General features: G+C 35.9%; 1 protein-coding gene across 1 annotated transcript in view; it reads left to right on the forward strand.

Annotated features, from left to right (window-relative positions):
• The first annotated feature begins 5261 nt into the window (after positions 1-5261).
• The window catches only part of SNRPG (small nuclear ribonucleoprotein G), a 46187-nt gene continuing 32445 nt past the window's right edge, over positions 5262-19003 (forward strand). Inside the window, exon 1 of the mRNA XM_090392702.1 lies at positions 5262-5397. Coding sequence (XP_090248828.1) covers positions 5366-5397 — 32 coding nt within the window. The 5' untranslated portion in view covers positions 5262-5365. The remainder of the gene's footprint in view (positions 5398-19003) is intronic.

A 19003-nucleotide genomic window follows, 5' to 3' on the forward strand; every position in this document is an offset into this window, starting at 1 on the left:
AAACCCGCTTGCCCGTGCCAGAGATCGACTAACTCGGGAACCGGTCGAAAAAAGGCTTAGAAAAATTTCCTCTAGTCGCCGACTAGACTCGAAACAAAGCCTTCCTTCGTGCGGCCAAGCGCCGTGGTGTGTAAAGGCCACATCCACTGAGCTACACAGGCTCACTAATAATAATAATAATAATAATAATAATAATAATAATAATAATAATAATAATAATAATAATAATAATAATAATTCATGCAGAATCCTTCATAAATTATATCTGGAACACTCAGTATGAAAATATTTTAATTCACTCATTAAGTTTGATACTGTGTTTCATCACCTTTTCATTCATTTATTTTTATTAAGTTATCAGCTTTTTATTTATCTGGTATTTGACCTAAACAGGCGTTTTGAATTATATCTTGTCCAATCCCATTCAAGTACCTTCTCCTTTCCAGGAGGTTGTCTGCCATGATGTGACTCATGGTTGACAGAGGGTATAACGACATGTGATGAGAAACCCTAACCTTCCACATATTGCCGGAAGTGTTCATGGCTGAAATTTTGCGTGTGTTCATGGGGCCCGTTTGCCTGTTCTGAGGGACCAAAGGGCTTCGTTTATACCGACTGAGCTATGCAGGCTCTTAAGCTATGTAACAAGGGGTGTAGTGGGGCCAGGGCGACGCCCTGGTACTTTTTTAAAACTATCAAAATTTTTAAATTCATTATAATAAATTATAAGAATTATAATTATGAGATTTTTAATGCATTTCCAGCTTTCGGTCAAAAAAATAGCAGCTTGTCATTTTTTATAAAAACAAGGCAATCTCTCTGTCTGCCATATGGCCGTCGCAATAATAATAATAAGAAGAATAAGAATAATGCCGCACTTCGTGTTCTAGATTTTTGTTTCCAAGGTAGCCCTGGCACTATTTCTTTTAGGACTACACCTCTGTGTGTAACCACTGTTAAACATTTACATCCTTATATTTGAGTTTTATACATGAATATCACATACAAATTACTCTTATCTTTTTATGTTATATTTCTAATATATTTTCTATCCCATGTCCTGAATTTTTTTTTCTTCATAAGTTCATTCTACCTAATTTCTACTGCTTTTCTGTCATTGTTTATCTAATTTAATTAATATTTAAAATATAATTCCTTGTTACGTTCGAATATCATTTTCTTTACTTTTTTACTATTACATACTCTTTGATTACTTTTTACAGTCTATTTTCTACTTTTCTATTTTCTACGAAACTCTACTTTTTTCTCCAAGCATTGTTTGTACACTTAAGCTCTCCTCACTCAACTTTGAATATATCTGCCATTCAAGTTACATTCGTATTTTTGTTTTAAATATCATCGCTTGCCTTCGTTTCCCTGATGACTATTTTCCAAATATATTTTTCATCGGCCGCTGTAGTCATCTTATATTACGCTTAGTCTGTTACCTCTCCTTCACCTATGGCTAGGGTAGGGCTTTCCAAAACACAGCCCACGGGCCTTTACTTATAAGATTTACTTTATTATTATATTGTATTCTGGCTGCTTGACTCTCGCTAAACGAACTCCCGCATTTCTTTTCAATAAAAAAAGAACCATAGCTGAGAAACTTGAAGAATCTCTAGATAATGAAAGCATACCTTTAATACATACTGTGAATCTCAAGCAGCCAGAATACAATATAATAACAAAGTAAATCTTATAAGTAAATTTAAAACATTAGAAAAGATTTCAAAATAATAGGAACTTCTCAAAACCACACATCAATATTGACAAAGTCGTTATCAACAAATCTTCTCATATACTTTCAGATGTAGAAAAAAGCATCCTTAGTAAAGGTCTAAACTTTATTCCTTTCCCAAAATTAATACCAAAGGAGACACTACTTACAAAAATAGAAAAAGCTATTTATTTTCTCCCTCCACAAGATGCAAATCTTCTAGATATTGAATCAATCTTTATTATCAATAACGCAAAACCACCTTCAGACAACATTACTTTATCTGAATACAAAGCTATTATAAGTTTAAAAAACAACAGAGATATAATCATCCTCCCTGCAGATAAAGGCAATGAAACAGTCATCCTCAACTATGTAGATTACCAGAATAAAATGCTTGAATTACTACATAATGATACCTACTCAATACTCTAGAGAGATCCAACTCGTGAACTTCAAAATCGTACAAACAACTTATTAAAAACAACTGAATTATCCCGAAACGTTTGTTTATCTCTATGTTCTCTCCATCCGTTAATTCCTCGCTTATATGGTGTTCCTAAATTCCATAAAGAGAACACCACATTACGCCCAATTGTAGAAGGTATTAATTCTCCTACGTGCAATCTTTCAAAATATCTTGCCAAATACCTAAAACGTTTTTCAGGCAAGTCACCATCCTTTATCAAGAACACTACAGAATTTGTTACATACATCAAGGATATTACAGTTAATGAAGATGACATCGTGGCTAGCTTAGACATAACTTCTTTGTTCACTAATGTCTAAACAGATGAAGTCCTAACATTACTCAAGGACAAGTTATCCAAAAAAATGTTAGCCTTGCTTACACATTGCATCAGGTCCGGTACTTCAAATTTCAAGATAATATATACAAACAAAATCATGGACTGGCTATGGGTAATCCTTTATCCCCTGTACTCGCAAATATTTACTTAGAGGATTTTGAAACCAAGGCTATTTCTTCCTTTATTTAACACCTAAAGTTTGGAAACGCTATTTTGATGATGTCTTCATTGTTTGGAGCCATGGACATGAATCCCTTATGGTTTTCCTCGAACATCTCAATAGCCGACATCAAAGTATTATGTTTACTGCTGAGCTTGAAACGGATGATTCCTTGCCTTTTCTTGATGTTAAACTGACTCGCTCTTCTGGTAAACTCAAAATATCGATATATATAGAAAGCCCGCACATACCATCAGATATCTGCATAGTCAATCCCATCATTTCCCTCCTCATAAGAGTGGTATAATTTCCACCTTGGGACATAGAGCCCGTTCTCTTCTTGATGACCCAAATGAACTTCTTACGGAAATAAACCATCCGAAAACTTCTTTCGAAGTTAATGGATATTCCAAGAGAATCATTGAAAAATTCCTTCTTAATCCTCCTAGACATCACTCAGAAGAAATAAATAGATTCAAAAGCAATATATCTATTTCTTACATAAGTACTGTTTCACATAAATTAGCAAAAGTTCTAAGAAAATACAATATCAGAACCTTGTTCACTCCACTTCCAAAGATCCCTTGTCATCATCAACTCAAATACCCTGGTGTATATAAAATATTGTGTGATTATGATATTCCTTATTTTGGGCAGACAGACAAATCTGTCGAATAGCGTATGGAAGAACACATGAGGGACATTACTTTCATTATCATCAGTGAGTAGCTAGACCAAATGAATACCAAAGGGTATAGCGAAAGAACTTATATACTCTGCTATACGAGTTGTCAAAAAGATGCAACCATTAAATTACTTAAATATAAAGAGTCAATAGGCTTCATTTCGGCGATATAAACATTATTTTAATTAAGGGGATATTAAATACCACATTGTTTTAAAACTGAATAAAAAACTCAAAGATTGGAATCATAGAGTTTCATGCTGAATATAGTCAACTATGAAAGTTTACTTTATGATGAAGCCTCAATAAAGGCTGAAACCGGTCTGGGTAGTGACCTCCCACCATAATGTAATAACAGTATACATTTCCTAGGAAATGTGTCTTTACATTATGGAAAATATTACTATTATTATTATTACTATTATTACGGGCAACTCCAGGGAGTCATTAGACTCATCGAGGGAGGCCCCAAATCATATTCATCACAACTATCTGACATTCATACAGTATCTATCATACCTCGCCTTAAACTCATTCACTGTCACAGCATCCACTACAGACTCAGGGAGCGCATTCCACTCATTCACTACTCTAAAAGTAAAGAACCCAGCTCTAACACCTTTACTAACCACACTTTTGCCCAGTTTCCATGGATGTCCCCTAGTCCTCCCACAACCAGCCCCGTTCTCAAAAATATCTTCTGAATTAATTTTATAGAAACCCTTCAGTAATTTGAATGTCTCAATCATATCTCCCCTCCTCCGCCTATCAACCAATTTTTGCAACCCACAAATCCTCAACCTGTTCTCATACGGTTCATTCCACAGACCTGCTATCATCTTGGTCACTCGCCAAGAATACCAAGAATAGCGATCAGAACTTTACTACCTTTGCTGCGAGTTGCCCGAGATTGTACTACGTACTAGGACTACTTGCATTAGCTCACGCTAGTAATCGCCGTTACTTTTATAGTTTACTATATTCGGCATGAAACTCTCTGATTCCAATCTTTGAGTTTCTTATTCGGTTTTAAAACAATGTGGGATTTAATATATCTTAATTTAAATAATTGAATTTTTACTTTTTCTGTTACTTTTGGATCACCTGGTATATAACCAAAATCTTGTAGAAATTTATCCTAACGTAACCACTGTCCTTAGGATATTGTTGACAATTCCTGTTAGCGTAGCAAGTGCAGAAAGAAGTCTTTCCAAGCTTGAACTGATTAAAAATTATTTGCGAACAGCAGTGACCCAAGAAAGGTTAGTTGGTCTTGCAACTATATCGATAGAGGCAGGCAAAGTTTATAATTTAAATTTAGAAGTACTTATAAACAGTTTTATTGTGCGATATCCCCGTAGAGTAATTAATATTATTATGTAATTGTTTTGCATCAATGTTTTTCTTGTAATAAAAACAAAATAACAATTGGAGATTTTCTTATATTTCTGTCTTATAATCCATCAGGGTGATATTTAATATTTTGTCTCAGGGCAATCTAATCTGGCGACGGCCCTCGGATCACCTAAGGTTGGACAGCCCTGGTCTACGGTGTCATATCTAGCTGAATTCCCGACGATGTTGCTCTCAGAATCATACGAACACACAGACCTTTCCACTGCCATTTAGCAGTAATGTATAGAAGAGGAGCAAGTATATAAACACTTTTTCTTCGTCTTGGATTCTCCTAAACTACATATTCAAATTCTCCTAGCCAACAGTCCTTTTTCATTGATGTATTTGATGCTGCTAGTGGAATTTGGTCCTACTCCTAAGAGAATAAAAGGCGCTCGCTGAATTTTGTTTTATTTTATTTCTTAAGTGGATAACGGAGCGTATTTATTTATTTATTTCGTAATTACGTTTTTGTGTGCAGGAGGCGCTGCACGAAGTCCTTTCATCAAACACGCAGTTCAGGTTACCGGGCTTTGTTATAATTTCAATCGGAGGAAAAACGTTTGTGTTGGGGATAGTTTCCTGAATATTTCAGTATGAGCAAAGCACATCCACCAGAATTGAAAAAGTATGTGTGCGTGTTCATGTATAATTATATATATACTTATATATGTACTGACTTACCGTTCGTTTTTTTTTTTTTTTTTTCATTATTTGGCTTGTATGTATTTATTGTTCTTACTCTTCTGAAATTGAAAACATAATATTTCGTCATATATATATATATGTGTGTGTGCGCGCGCACACACACACGGCATAAATATTCTAATAATAGTTCTCGGTTCGTTTAATTTTGGTAATACCGTCAAGGCGGACTGCACAGCACATAGAAATTGTTGGCATCTTATTTTTTGATTCGGTGTATTTAGCGCTAAAATGCATCAATTGAATGGCCGTACGCTCCCAAAAACATGAGCTGTTGCATGATTGCTATTTTGTACTGTAAAATTGATTAATACATGAGGATATAGAACATTTGCTTCATTTCGTTTTAATGATAAATATAAAAAAATGTAAATAAGAAGCGCCTTGCTACTTTGTTCAGTTGTAGCAAACTGCATTTCTTCCCCTTCTCACTGAAACACTGCTGAATTTAGTGTGTTTTTGGTATGCATGAATAGTACAGAATGTAGGCCAGAAAAGCGACAAGTATTTTTGTTATCTAGCAAGTAAATGGAATATTGAAGAATGACTTCAGGGAATGAAAAAAAAAAAAAAAAAAACTTTCAGCATGTATGATCTAGTGGATGTACTAACTAATACTGGGAAAGAATTGAGGTGAATGATCCAGAGGTCATTGCAAAATCTCAATATAAATGCATCAGTGTGCTCATGAAATCAGTGAAAGCTCATCAGTTGAGATATTTATTAAAGGAAATGCTAGCATGTTGATTTTGGTTATTGCCTTTAAGGTCTTAGTGATACAAGAATGCAAAGAGAATGAAAATTCTGTTTAACAAGGTACTGAAACAGGCAGCAGATAGCAATGTAGTTTCTGGAGCAGTTAAGTCTTTGAAATTGGCTTAGACCAGCATTCAGAAATGGGCAGATAGTGATTTCAGAATGGAGACAAATATGGTTTGGTTAATGGTGGTCCTATAGTATTTAATAACATAATAAAGTGACAATTGAGTTGGATAAGAGCAGAGTGATTACATGATGTGGTTACTTTACTTTGCAGTGGCCTTTGATGTAATACTGCTGTTTGTGTTACTTAAATTAAGATGATTGGGAGTGGGTTATGAGTATAGAGGAAGGAAAATGAAGGTAAGTAGTGTGCATGAGACTTTTCATGAGTTACTGCTATTTAATTTTATATTAATGATACTGTGTGCAGTTTCAAGGAGTTATACAGTTGATTTAAAGTAAGGAAGAGTGATAAGAAATTTTAAAATTTCAATGGGAGTGATCAGCTCTCTTCACCACTAATGCTAATGCCAGTTTAATGTTGCTGTGTTAGGTTTTGAATTTTGGACTGAAGAGATTGCAAGTTGTGTATGAGTGTAAAAATGGACATGGGAGTTGAAATTCAGGAAACATTTAGCTGACAGTACTTTTTAGTGTCCTGATATACCTCCATCTAGAATATTGTGCACTAGTTTGGTTATCTAAGTGTTTCAAAAACAAGTAAACTGGCCAGGAAAACATTTCTAATTAAGATATGTCAGCCTTAACTGCCTTTGACTCTAAAAATCAAAATAACCATAATTGTTTCTGTGACCTATAGAAAGACAAGAGAAGCAAATAACAGACTATATTAGGTTGGGAATGTTAAATCTATGTTAATGGATACAGATTGCAGAAAACAGAATGAGCGATCATTTGAGGAGCAGATTTTATGTAAATCATGAGAGAGTTGAATATGTTGCTTGAAGTGGTAATAGTAAATGGCTATAATGAGAAGACATATGAACAGAATGGTACTCTTATAGTGCATTGCACTCAAGCTTAATATTAATTAGATGTTGAAATATCCATGTTGCTGTGATTGCATTGTGCTGAAAGAAATAATATCGTGTGTTGGTGGTAACACAAAGCAGTAGCATGAAGCATAAGATTTTCTATGCATAACATACAGTTGAGGAGGGTGTTACATAACAGCATCTTTATGATTTAACATGATTTTAAAGGTCATTTTTATATATCAAGGTTGGATGGTTTGAGGTATCATTGCAGACCTAGATAATGTTTTTAATAGGATCCTGAGATAGTTGCAAGCAACTTTTACCATCTTGTGAACCTAAACCTTAACATTTGTATATTTGTCTGAAAATGAAGTTTTTCTGAGAAGAAAACCTTACTTGTTTCTGCTGGAGATCAGCTAATTTAAGAATCAGCTGGAGGGTAAAATGCTTGAAATGCTTCCTTTAGTCCACAACTAGAATTGAACATGTAACATATTTTCTTCTAGAAAGTTTTATGCTTGGTTACAAAGTTAAGTATGCTAGAGAAGAAATTATATTATTGTTTTAATCTTTTCCCAAGTACATGCAAACAGTTTGCGTACAAAGTATCATCACAACTAAGATACATGTAGAGAGATTATTGGCTATGACTAATGAGACTCTTCAGTCAAGTTAGAAATCAATCTGTATAGTGATCCTTTCCATATAATTCATATCAGGATACAGGTCTCCAAAAAAGGAATTGTGTTGTGCCTTATCAGATATAGATGCACTTGATCCAGTCAGTAGTAGCCTCTGTATACAAGTAGCCTAATTGTGATGATATTAATGCACAGACTTTATTTAAACTTGGATAAAGGGTTAAAGCAAGAATATTATTTCCTAGCTATGAAAATTTACCTTATAACCAAGCAAAACAACTTTTGACAATTATCAGTGATCCAGAATACCATTTTTATAATATGGTGAAATGCTATTTTAATACCTCATCAAATTTTTGATATGTACCCTTGGATTGGGGTGGGGTGGGGGAGTTTATGGTAGTACTGCATGAAAAGTTTAAATCATTGCTAACTTCCTATTGACAATTTTCTAATCTGTTATCTTGCAAAACTCCAATGTCAGATCTTATATCTTAGTTTTCTAAGGCACTTCTTCTGTATCACATCACTTACATCTTGGTCTTCCTCTAGATCTTTTTTCTGCCATCCTGACAAAAAAAAAAACCTTGTTTTTGCTAACCTTTCCTCTCTCATTCTGTTTGACTACACCCTTACATTAGCTCTACTCACATTTCTGAAGGCTAACATTAGATACCTCACATTCTCATTTTTTAATATGATTCTTCCAATGTAATCTTTACATAAGTTTTCTCAGATTTCTCTAGTCTTTGATCAAATGTTCTGTTCTTAATCCAGCTATCAGATCCATAAGTTAAAACTGGTTTGAACATTGTTTGATATATAGCTAGTTTAGTGTATTGACTAATTGTTGTCTTATTTCATATGAATCTGTTCAATTGACTTTCCATTATACAAGTTTTGCTAATTCTAAAATAATCACTAAAAGTTGCCTAAATAGCTGAAATTATTATCACACCTTTCATGGAGTCAGCATGTTCATTGTGGGAGGTTTGCTCAAATGACAATATATTTATCATATTGAACTTTGAGATCTCTAACACTGCCTGCATTCACAATATATCCTGGCAATGTGGTCCATTCACCTACAGTTTTTCATGTAAAAAATATACTCCTTATCTCTTCTTCACCATACAGCGCAACTTCCAGAGATTGCTTCTAGTTCTTCCTCCCTCATCTTTTATTTTTTTTATAATCTTCTATATTAGTCTGATAAAATCCCCTCACTAACTTAAACATCTCTATCATATCGCTTCTTTTCATCCTATTCACCAAACTCTGTAATATACATTCCGTTAACCTTTCTCTATAGCCAACATTCCAGAATCTGACATTGCCTTAGCCCATGTCTCTGGATCTTCTCCAATGTTTCCACATCACATTGAAAACTAAGTGGCCAAAGTTAACTAAACTAAAACTAGGTGACAACTCTGAGTACAGTAGTTCAAGTGTGATCTGACCAGTGCTTTATACAGTGGCACAATCACCTCCTTATCTTTACATGTCAATGTACTTTTTATCATAGCAGCAATGTGATGTGCAGTCTTTGCACATCACATGACAGCACACTAAACTTCAGTGTGCTGTTAACCTAGTTAGGACTAGCTTGCATCCACGTGTTTCAGTTTTGTGTTGCCTTTTTTGTGTGTGAGTGAGACAAGTTTTATATTATACTCCCTCAAGATATCTCTTGAGGTAATCTCTCTCTCTCAAGTGTTTTCGTAAAGTCCAAGAATATCACTATATATGATTTAGTCTTTTGTACTGTAAAATACGTAGCATACACATGCCACACGAGTGTGAAGCAGAACGATGGCATCCAAGTCGTTGTCATTGTTTAAAGAATTTAATTAAAGGGACTTCATGCAGTGAAATATATGCATTACCGAAGGCAGCTGGAATTTAATTTGAAAGTGGTAGTGGTGGGAAAGTGTGCCATGAGAACGAGGATCAAAAGTGTGTCTTTAGGTAATGAGATTGAAGTAGTGAATGGAACTCAGAATAAGATTGAAAATTGTGATGTAACACTGGATAGCATTGGGAGTGAGGATAAATGTCACATGTTTGAGAGTGAAAGTGTTTAACTAAAGAATAGTTTGACTGGTGTAAAGAATGAAGAGTTGGCTGCAATGAGGGAGATAACTCTGTTGCACAGAGTGATACATAAGACAAAGCGGCAGCTGGAGCGATTGCAAAAATGTCTAGTGAGTGGATGAGCTGATGAAAGAAGTGTGAGATAAGAAAAATTGAGGGCTTGACTGAGAGAGAGAAAAATCAAGGAGCAAGTGTTATACAGTGATTCAGTCGTAAAAGGTGTGCTTGACAAAATCATGCTCTCTTAGTGTGGAAATTCATGATGTTAGTGCGATTATTAGAGCACAAAAGGATAGGTTGAAAGAAATGATTGTAGTGGCTGGAATGAATGATTTAAAAGGAGAAAAGTATGGCATGAGAGAGACATGAATTACTGGAAGTAGCAAAAAAAAAAAAAAGAGTGATAGAATTAAGATAGTGATTGTTACCACGGTATGCCAGAGTAGAGATGAGGAGGACCATAATAGCAGATGACTCGATGTGTAGGTCATGCAGGAGGAGTAGTGTGAAGTGAGTTTGACAGGTGAAAGGACTTATACAAGAAGGATGGTTTTGCATCTGAATGGATTTGGTGTTTGGAAATTGGAAAAAGTGTTGCTGAATGAAGTGAAAGTGGATGTGCAGAATCAGGGAAGCTAGAGTTTTTAGGGAGGGGGTGGGTAAGCTGTTGAGTGGATATGCAGATATCAGTGAGGCAGTTGAGCGTAAGAATGTATAATATGCCTAAGTTAGTACCACTGGTAACAAACCAGAATGGGATAGTTAGTATAAAGCATCAGGATATAAAGCAAAGGTGGGCCTAAGGGGCTTTTGCATTTTATATACACTAATGCCAGGAGTATTGGGGGCAAGCTGGAGGAATTTTTGGCATTGGTTGGCTCATCCTGACCAAAGGTTATTGACATTTGTGAGACACGTCTAACAGAAGATTATATAGTTAGTTGGATAAAAAAATGAAGGGTATAGTGTGTTTAGGAAGGATAGAGAAAGAAGAATGGGTGGGAGGAGTGTTATTGATGATAACTGATGAACTGTAACCCAAAGAGAGTAGAAGTTCGGCATAAAGGAGGACAGGTAATTATTGTGGTGGGGTTCAACTATAGTAACATAGACTGGAAGGAGGAGAGGATACATGGGAGGAAGGAAATGGATTTTATGCAGTTACTAAGGGATAATTACCCGAGACAGCATGTAGTGGAATATACGAGAGGTTCTTTACCTAGTAATTGCATCTGAGAATTTGTCTATAATGAATATGACCACCAATTGGTGAGAGTGATCATATGGTCTTCACCTTGGGAGGTGGCTACACATGTGGAATTTTCAGTTAAGATGTGATATATGTGGAGATACTGGGCTATGAGTATGACAAGCCTAGGAGATTGCTTGGATCGGCACTATGCATTTAAACTGCGGGGAAACACTCCTTTACTACTTGCATGGGAAGTGGTAAAGGAGTGTTTGAGGGAGGTAATGGCATTACCTCCCTCATTCCTGCCATTACCTCCCTCCTTCTAATTATAACTAGATGGTAATGGCAGACTGCATATGCAGTCTGCCATTACCATCTAGTTATAATTAGAAGAAACACACGTATAAACCACAGTGAAAATTATTTAATTGTAAATATTTCATCCTAAGTATCTTAGACATCATCAGTACAGTATTTAAACAAAAATTAGGAATAACATACAGTTAGGATGCATGATTACAATAGAATCTCATGAAAACGTGCATAACGTGCTAAAGTAGTACAAAAAAAAAAAAAAATTAATTATTTAACACAGTTTTGTATGATAATTTCCCATACTTTAGGAATAGTAAGAACGTCGTTGCGGTTAGGTTTGGTTTGTGTAGTAGGGCTTCAGAACTTTCTTTGTATAAACGTTCATGTTTAAATAAAGATCTATGTAAAAGTTTAGCCTTTTCCCAATGGATCCTATGGTTTGGATTTTCAATACCGTGTTGAGAGAGGCCAGATTTCTGCGGTTTAAGAAGACGAATGTGGTCTTGATGTTCTGAGATGCGTTTCTGAACAGACCTACCTCTCTGTCCAAAGTAAGATAATTTGCATGAGCATGGAATCTCATAAACACCAGGTAACATCAAGGGTGAGAATTTGTCCTTAGGAGAAGGTAATAAGTTGTAAATTTGGTTGATAGGTTTGTAAGTAGTGGCAAAATTGTATTTCTTCATAATTTTAGAAAGACGTTCTGAGATGCCTTTAACGTAAGGTATGGGAATCCTATGCACTTCTTCCTGTCTGGTTTGATGTATGCAGAAGTGACTGATGATTTGAGTTGTTTTGGGATTATATCCATTTAGGATGGCTGTATTTTTGATAACTTCTAATTCCTGGTTTAAAGATTCTTCAGAGGAGCAGAATTTGTGTGCTCTGGAAACTAGTGATTTAATAATGCCAGATTTCTGAGATGGATGATGAGCAGAAGAATTGTGAATGTAGCGACCTGAGAATGTAGGCTTGCGAAAGACGGAAGTGGCGATGGAACTGTCTTCTTTTCTTTTGATGTGTAAATCTAAAAAAGAGATACCCTATCGAGATTCTTTTTCTAACGTAAAGTTGATGCGATGATGAAGAAGGTTAATTTTATCTAGAAACAGTTGTAATTCAGGTTCGGGATGATTCCATACTGCAAATATGTCATCGACATATCTTAGCCAAATTTTTGGTTTAGGTTCAAAAGTGAATATTTTTTCCTCAAGGTGTTCTAGAAACAAATTTGCTAGGTTTGGTGATAAAGGAGATCCCATTGCTGTTCCTTCCTCTTGCTTGTAAATTTGACCTTTCCAGGTGAAGTAACCTTATGCAGTAACAAACTTGAACAATTCAACTATATCAGACGGAAATTTTTGAGTTAGTAATTCTATTGTTTCTTTATGGGAATGCTAGTGAAGAGGGAGACAATGTCGAAGCTGATTAACAAGTCAGTTTTTGATAGTTGAATGTCTTTAATTTTTGTGTGAAACTCAGTAGAATTTTTGATTGAAGAGACTGAGTGGCCTATGTGAGGGCGGAGAAGGTTAGATAAGAATCTTGATAACTTGTACGTTGGACAGCCGATACAGTCTACGACAGGTCTAAGTGGAACATTAGTTTTGTGTAGCTTAGGTAAGCCATAAATTCTAGGAGGTCTTGCATGGTATGTCTTAAGTTTTTTGATTGTTTCTTCATCTAAGGAGGAAGTTTCATTAAGTAGCTTATTTAATTTTCTGAGTTGACGATTCGTAGGATCAAAATCCAATTTGGAGTAAGTATTACGATCTCGAAGAAGTAAATTAATTTTTCGGTCATATGAATTGGTATCAAGAACCACAGTGGTATTTCCTTTATCAGCTCTAGTAATGATTAAATTTTTGTTACGTTTTAAGGAAATAATAGCTTTCAATTCCGACGGTGGGATATTTAATTCTGAAGGTTTGGCTTTGTTGATCACTTTAGCTACTTCGAAACGAAGTTTGTTGGCTTCAATACTGGAGAGATGCTTGATGTTTCTTTCTATATTATGTATAAAGTCTAAATATGGGAAACACTTTGGTGAAATCGCAAATTTATGGCCTCTTGCTAGAACATTTAATTCATCTTTTGTTAGCTGACGGTTAGATAAATTGACTACCCATTTTTCCGTTGGTAATTTGTTAGTGATCTTTTTTGATCGATTTAATAGATTAAGGTATTTAATATGTAGAGCACTATTGCTTTTATCAAAAGCTTTTTTTCCCGAATTCTTTGAGACAGTCATTCCTTACTACTCAATCAGTTACGAGTGTCTAAGCATGAACTAGCAACAAACAATTTAAATATTACAGAACTAGAAACAGATTTGTCAAATACGTTAAATCAAGAATTGCTACAATTAATTATAACTGTCTCAAAGAATTCGGGAAAAAAAGCTTTTCATAAAAGCAATAGTGCTCTACATATTAAATACCTTAATCTATTAAATCGATCAAAAAAGATCACTAACAAATTACCAACGGAAAAATGGGTAGTCAATTTATCTAACTGTCAGCTAACAAAAGATGAATTAAATGTTCTAGCAAGAGGCCATAAATTTGCGATTTCACCAAAGTGTTTCCCATATTTAGACTTTATACATAATATAGAAAGAAACATCAAGCATCTCTCCAGTATTGAAGCCAACAAACTTCGTTTCGAAGTAGCTAAAGTGATCTACAAAGCCAAACCTTCAGAATTAAATATCCCACCGTCGGAATTGAAAGCTATTATTTCCTTAAAACGTAACAAAAATTTAATCATTACTAGAGCTGATAAAGGAAATACCACTGTGGTTCTTGATACCAATTCATATGACCGAAAAATTAATTTACTTCTTCGAGATCGTAATACTTACTCCAAATTGGATTTTGATCTTACGAATCGTCAACTCAGAAAATTAAATAAGCTACTTAATGAAACTTCCTCCTTAGATGAAGAAACAATCAAAAAACTTAAGACATACCATGCAAGACCTCCTAGAATTTATGGCTTACCTAAGCTACACAAAACTAATGTTCCACTTAGACCTGTCGTAGACTGTATCGGCTGTCCAACGTACAAGTTATCAAGATTCTTATCTAACCTTCTCCGCCCTCACATAGGCCACTCAGTCTCTTCAATCAAAAATTCTACTGAGTTTCACACAAAAATTAAAGACATTCAACTATCAAAAACTGACTTGTTAATCAGCTTCGACATTGTCTCCCTCTTCACTAACATTCCCCATAAAGAAACAATAGAATTACTAACTCAAAAATTTCCATCTGATATAGTTGAATTGTTCAAGTTTGTTATTGCATCAGGTTACTTCACCTGGAAAGGTCAAATTTACAAGCAAGAGGAAGGAACAGCAATGGGATCTCCTTTATCACCAAACCTAGCAAATTTGTTTCTAGAACACCTTGAGGAAAAAATATTCACTTTTGAACCTAAACCAAATTTTTGGCTAAGATATGTCGATGACGTATTTGCAGTATGGAATCATCCCGAACCTGAATTACAACTGTTTCTAGATAAAATTAACTTTCTTCATCATCGCATCAACTTTACGTTAGAAAAAGAATCTCCACAGGGTATCTCTTTTTTGGATTTACACATCAAAAGAAAAGAAGACGGTTCCATCGCCACTTCTGTCTTTCGCAAGCCTACATTCTCAGGTCGCTACATTCACAATTCTTCTGCTCATCATCCATCTCAGAAATCTGGCATTATTAAATCACTAGTTTCCAGAGCACACAAATTCTGCTCCTCTGAAGAATCTTTAAACCAGGAATTAGAAGTTATCAAAAATACAGCCATCCTAAATGGATATAATCCCAAAACAACTCAAAAAATCATCAGTCACTTCTGCATACATCAAACCAGACAGGAAGAAGTGCATAGGATTCCCATACCTTACGTTAAAGGCATCTCAGAACGTCTTTCTAAAATTATGAAGAAATACAATTTTGCCACTACTTACAAACCTATCAACCAAATTTACAACTTATTACCTTCTCCTAAGGACAAATTCTCACCCTTGATGTTACCTGGTGTTTATGAGATTCCATGCTCATGCAAATTATCTTACTTTGGACAGACAGGTAGGTCTGTTCAGAAACGCATCTCGGAACATCAAGACCACATTCGTCTTCTTAAACCACAGAAATCTGGCCTCTCTCAACACGGAATTGGAAATCCAAACCATAGGATCCATTGGGAAAAGGCTAAACTTTTACATAGATCTTTATTTAAACATGAATGTTTATACAAAGAAAGTTCTGAAGCCCTACTACACAAACCAAACCTAACCGCAACGACGTTCTTACTATTCCTAAAGTATGGGAAATTATCATACAAAACTGTGTTAAATAATTAATGTTTTTTTTTTTTTTTTGTACTACTTTAGCATGTTATTCACATTTTCATGAGATTCTATTGTAATCATGCGCCCTAACTGTATGTTATTCCTAATTTTTGTTTAAATACTGTACTGATGATGTCTAAGATACTTAGGATGAAATATTTACAATTAAATAATTTTCACTGTGGTTTATACGTGTGTTTCTTCTAATTATAAACGCACCACATGTTTCGTTATTTTAAAAAAAAACCATCTAGTTATGCATACCTGTATTCAGGAGAGTAAATCAAGTGGGAGTTAAATGGATGAATAACACCAAGCTGGAGCTGCAAAAAAAAAGGAAACAATTATGGAGACACATGAACAGTACAAGGCACAGGTCAGAAAGGTAAAAGCAAATTATGAAAGGAAGTTAGCAACACAGTTCTTTCGATATGCTGCAAGTAAAAGAATGCATATGGCAGAACGATAGAACGATTTTAAGAAATGCCAAAGGTAGGCGGTACACGGAATCAGTCGAAATAGTAGAATTACTAAGTGAACACATTGCAAGAGTACTTGGCTTATCTAGTTAAATGAAATTGAGGTGAACAGTTTGCCTGCTTGGGATGAAAAACCCCAGATAAACTTGGGGGGGGGGTCCTGTTGCCCAAGACTGGCTAACTTGGCTATGGCTGAGGAATATCCTTGAGCTCCTCACGTTGTCGATGGGAATCAAACCTACGACATTCCTTCCCCAGGCATATGGTTGCGAAGCGCATAGCCACTAGGCCATGGACAAAATGGCATATTAGAGAATCTTAATGTGAATACAGCTTTGGGATTGGATGGTATACCAGCTCGAGTTTTACGTAAAGCAGCAAAGCAATTGTCAGTGCCCTTGACCATATTGTTTAATCTAAATCTCAGCTCTGGTTAGTCCTGAGGGGATGGAAATAGGAAAAAATAGTTCCATTGCATAAAGGAGGCTCCAAGACTGATGTAGCAAATTATCGACCAGTCAGCATATCAGGAGTTGTTGTCAAAGTATGGGAGCAGTTGGTCAAGAGCAACGGGAATGGATGTATGGAAATAGGATACTGTATTGGCAGAGGGGGTCAGCATGGTTTTGTGAAGGATAGATTATGCCTCAGTAACTTGTTCATGCTTTATAATACCATGATGGCCGAGTTGAATAAAGGTAATGGGTTTATAGTGATATTTTTTGCTGGACTTTGCAAAGGCCTTTGACAAGATACCATATGAAATTCTAATCAGTAAGTTGCAGCACATGAAGGATGGATATAGGGTTGGTGAGATGGATAGGATGGTGGTTGATGGAGAGAGAGAGAGAGAGATCAGATTAGTTTATTCAGGAGTAGTCCACAAGAAGGTCTGTGGCTAATTGCATGCAGCAGGGTTCGGTTCTTGGACTGCTGCTATTTAATTTTTCATTAATGATATGGGAAAGGATCTGAGAGAACTGTTCAGTTATTTGCTGATGACGCCTAGTTGGATAGAGCAATAGTTAATACAGATGATGTCAAAATTTTGCAGGATGATCTGGATGGACTAGCAGACTGGGCAAAGGAGAATGGATGTCAGTTTAATGTTGCAAAGTGTGAGGTTACATGTTGAGGTGAAAAAATTACCAGCGGTATACCACATTGGTTGATACTGTACTCTAGGAAATTGATGAAGACAGATTTGAGTGTTAGTGGATAGCAAGTTAAAGTTTAGGGGGCACATAACAAAAAGCAGCTAAAGGAGCTCATCACACCACTTGATTACTGAAGAATACTTTGACAAGCAGGTTATTGTTCCTCTTTATTGAGCCTTGATAAGACCCATCTTGACTTGGGTCTTATGCAGATTTGGACACCAGAGCTTCTTGGTGATGAGGAGGAGGTGGAGAGGATCCATCTTAGAGTAACCAAGATGGTAGCATGGAATGAACCTTACAAGGATTTGTGGGTTGCAGAAACTGGCGAATAAGTGAAAAAGGGGTGATATGATTGAGACATTCAAATTACTGAGGGTTTTTACAAGATTAATTCAGAGGAAATTTTGCATAACAGGTTTGTTGGTGGTAGTAGGAGAACTTGGTGCCATCCATGGAAACTGAGTAAGAATGCAGTTAGCAAGGGTTAGAACTAGGTTTTGCTTGAAGAGTGGTGAACGAGTGGAATAAGTTGCCAGAGTGCTTACAACCCTGACTATAAAAAAAAAGAAAAGAAATTAAATCACTATTAATCTATTCTCTTAAGCAACATTACTGAATTGGAGTAATCAGGATGTAAAGATGCTGGGTGCTACAGTTTCTATATTTTAATGCAGGAAGAATTTTTGGCACTGCTTAGTTGCAACCTTGCCAAAAGGTATAAGCTTTAGTTTAGTGAGACTTGGTTTACAGCAGATGTAGTTACATGGATAGAATATGAAGGGCTTAGTATTTTCGTGGGGGGAGGGGATAGACAAGACGAATTGCAGCCAAAAAGGGAGGAGACAGGTGTGTGGATGGTAATTCTTTTGAGGCTAACAGACAAAATATACAATTGGTTGCTACTATAGCCCAGGGAGGTTTCAGAGATGTGGAAGACGTGCAACAGCATAGTGAGTGAAGGTCGAATAGCTATTATGGGGAACTTTAACTATGTAAACATGGATTGAAATGAGGAAAGACCACATGGCAGGAAGGAAATGGAATTTATACACGTACTAAGAGATAATTACTTGAAGCAGCATGTGATGGAGGGGCATTGGATATGAGAGTGAATCTGTCCATAACCAATGAATTTTCAGTTAAGAGGGAGATGTATGTGAACTGCAAGGCAAGGGATTATGACAAGCATAGGATGCAACTTGAAACATTGCCTTGGCACAAAAATCTGCAAGGGAAGGAGGTCAGCAATGCATGGGGGGGGGGTCAAGATATCTGGAAGGATGACTTTAATGAGCACTGTTAGTAATGAGGTGACAGATGCTGATGAGTGAGAATGTTGCAACAGATGGGTGACAGGTACAGAAGTGAGGTTAGAGTTGACAAGTTAGAGGTATTTAGGATATAGCAGAATCTCAGTGCAAATACAGCAGTGGGATTAGATTGGATATCAGCCTGGCATTTTAGAGAATGTCCAAAGGAACTGGCAGTGGCTTTGTTTAACTTAAGTCTGGCAAACTCCCGGGGAAGTGGA

This window comes from Typopeltis vanoorti, chromosome 5 (assembly GCF_054136105.1).
Source record: "Typopeltis vanoorti isolate ZY-2024b chromosome 5, IOZ_Tvanoo_1.0, whole genome shotgun sequence".
NCBI lineage: Eukaryota > Metazoa > Arthropoda > Arachnida > Uropygi > Thelyphonidae > Typopeltis > Typopeltis vanoorti.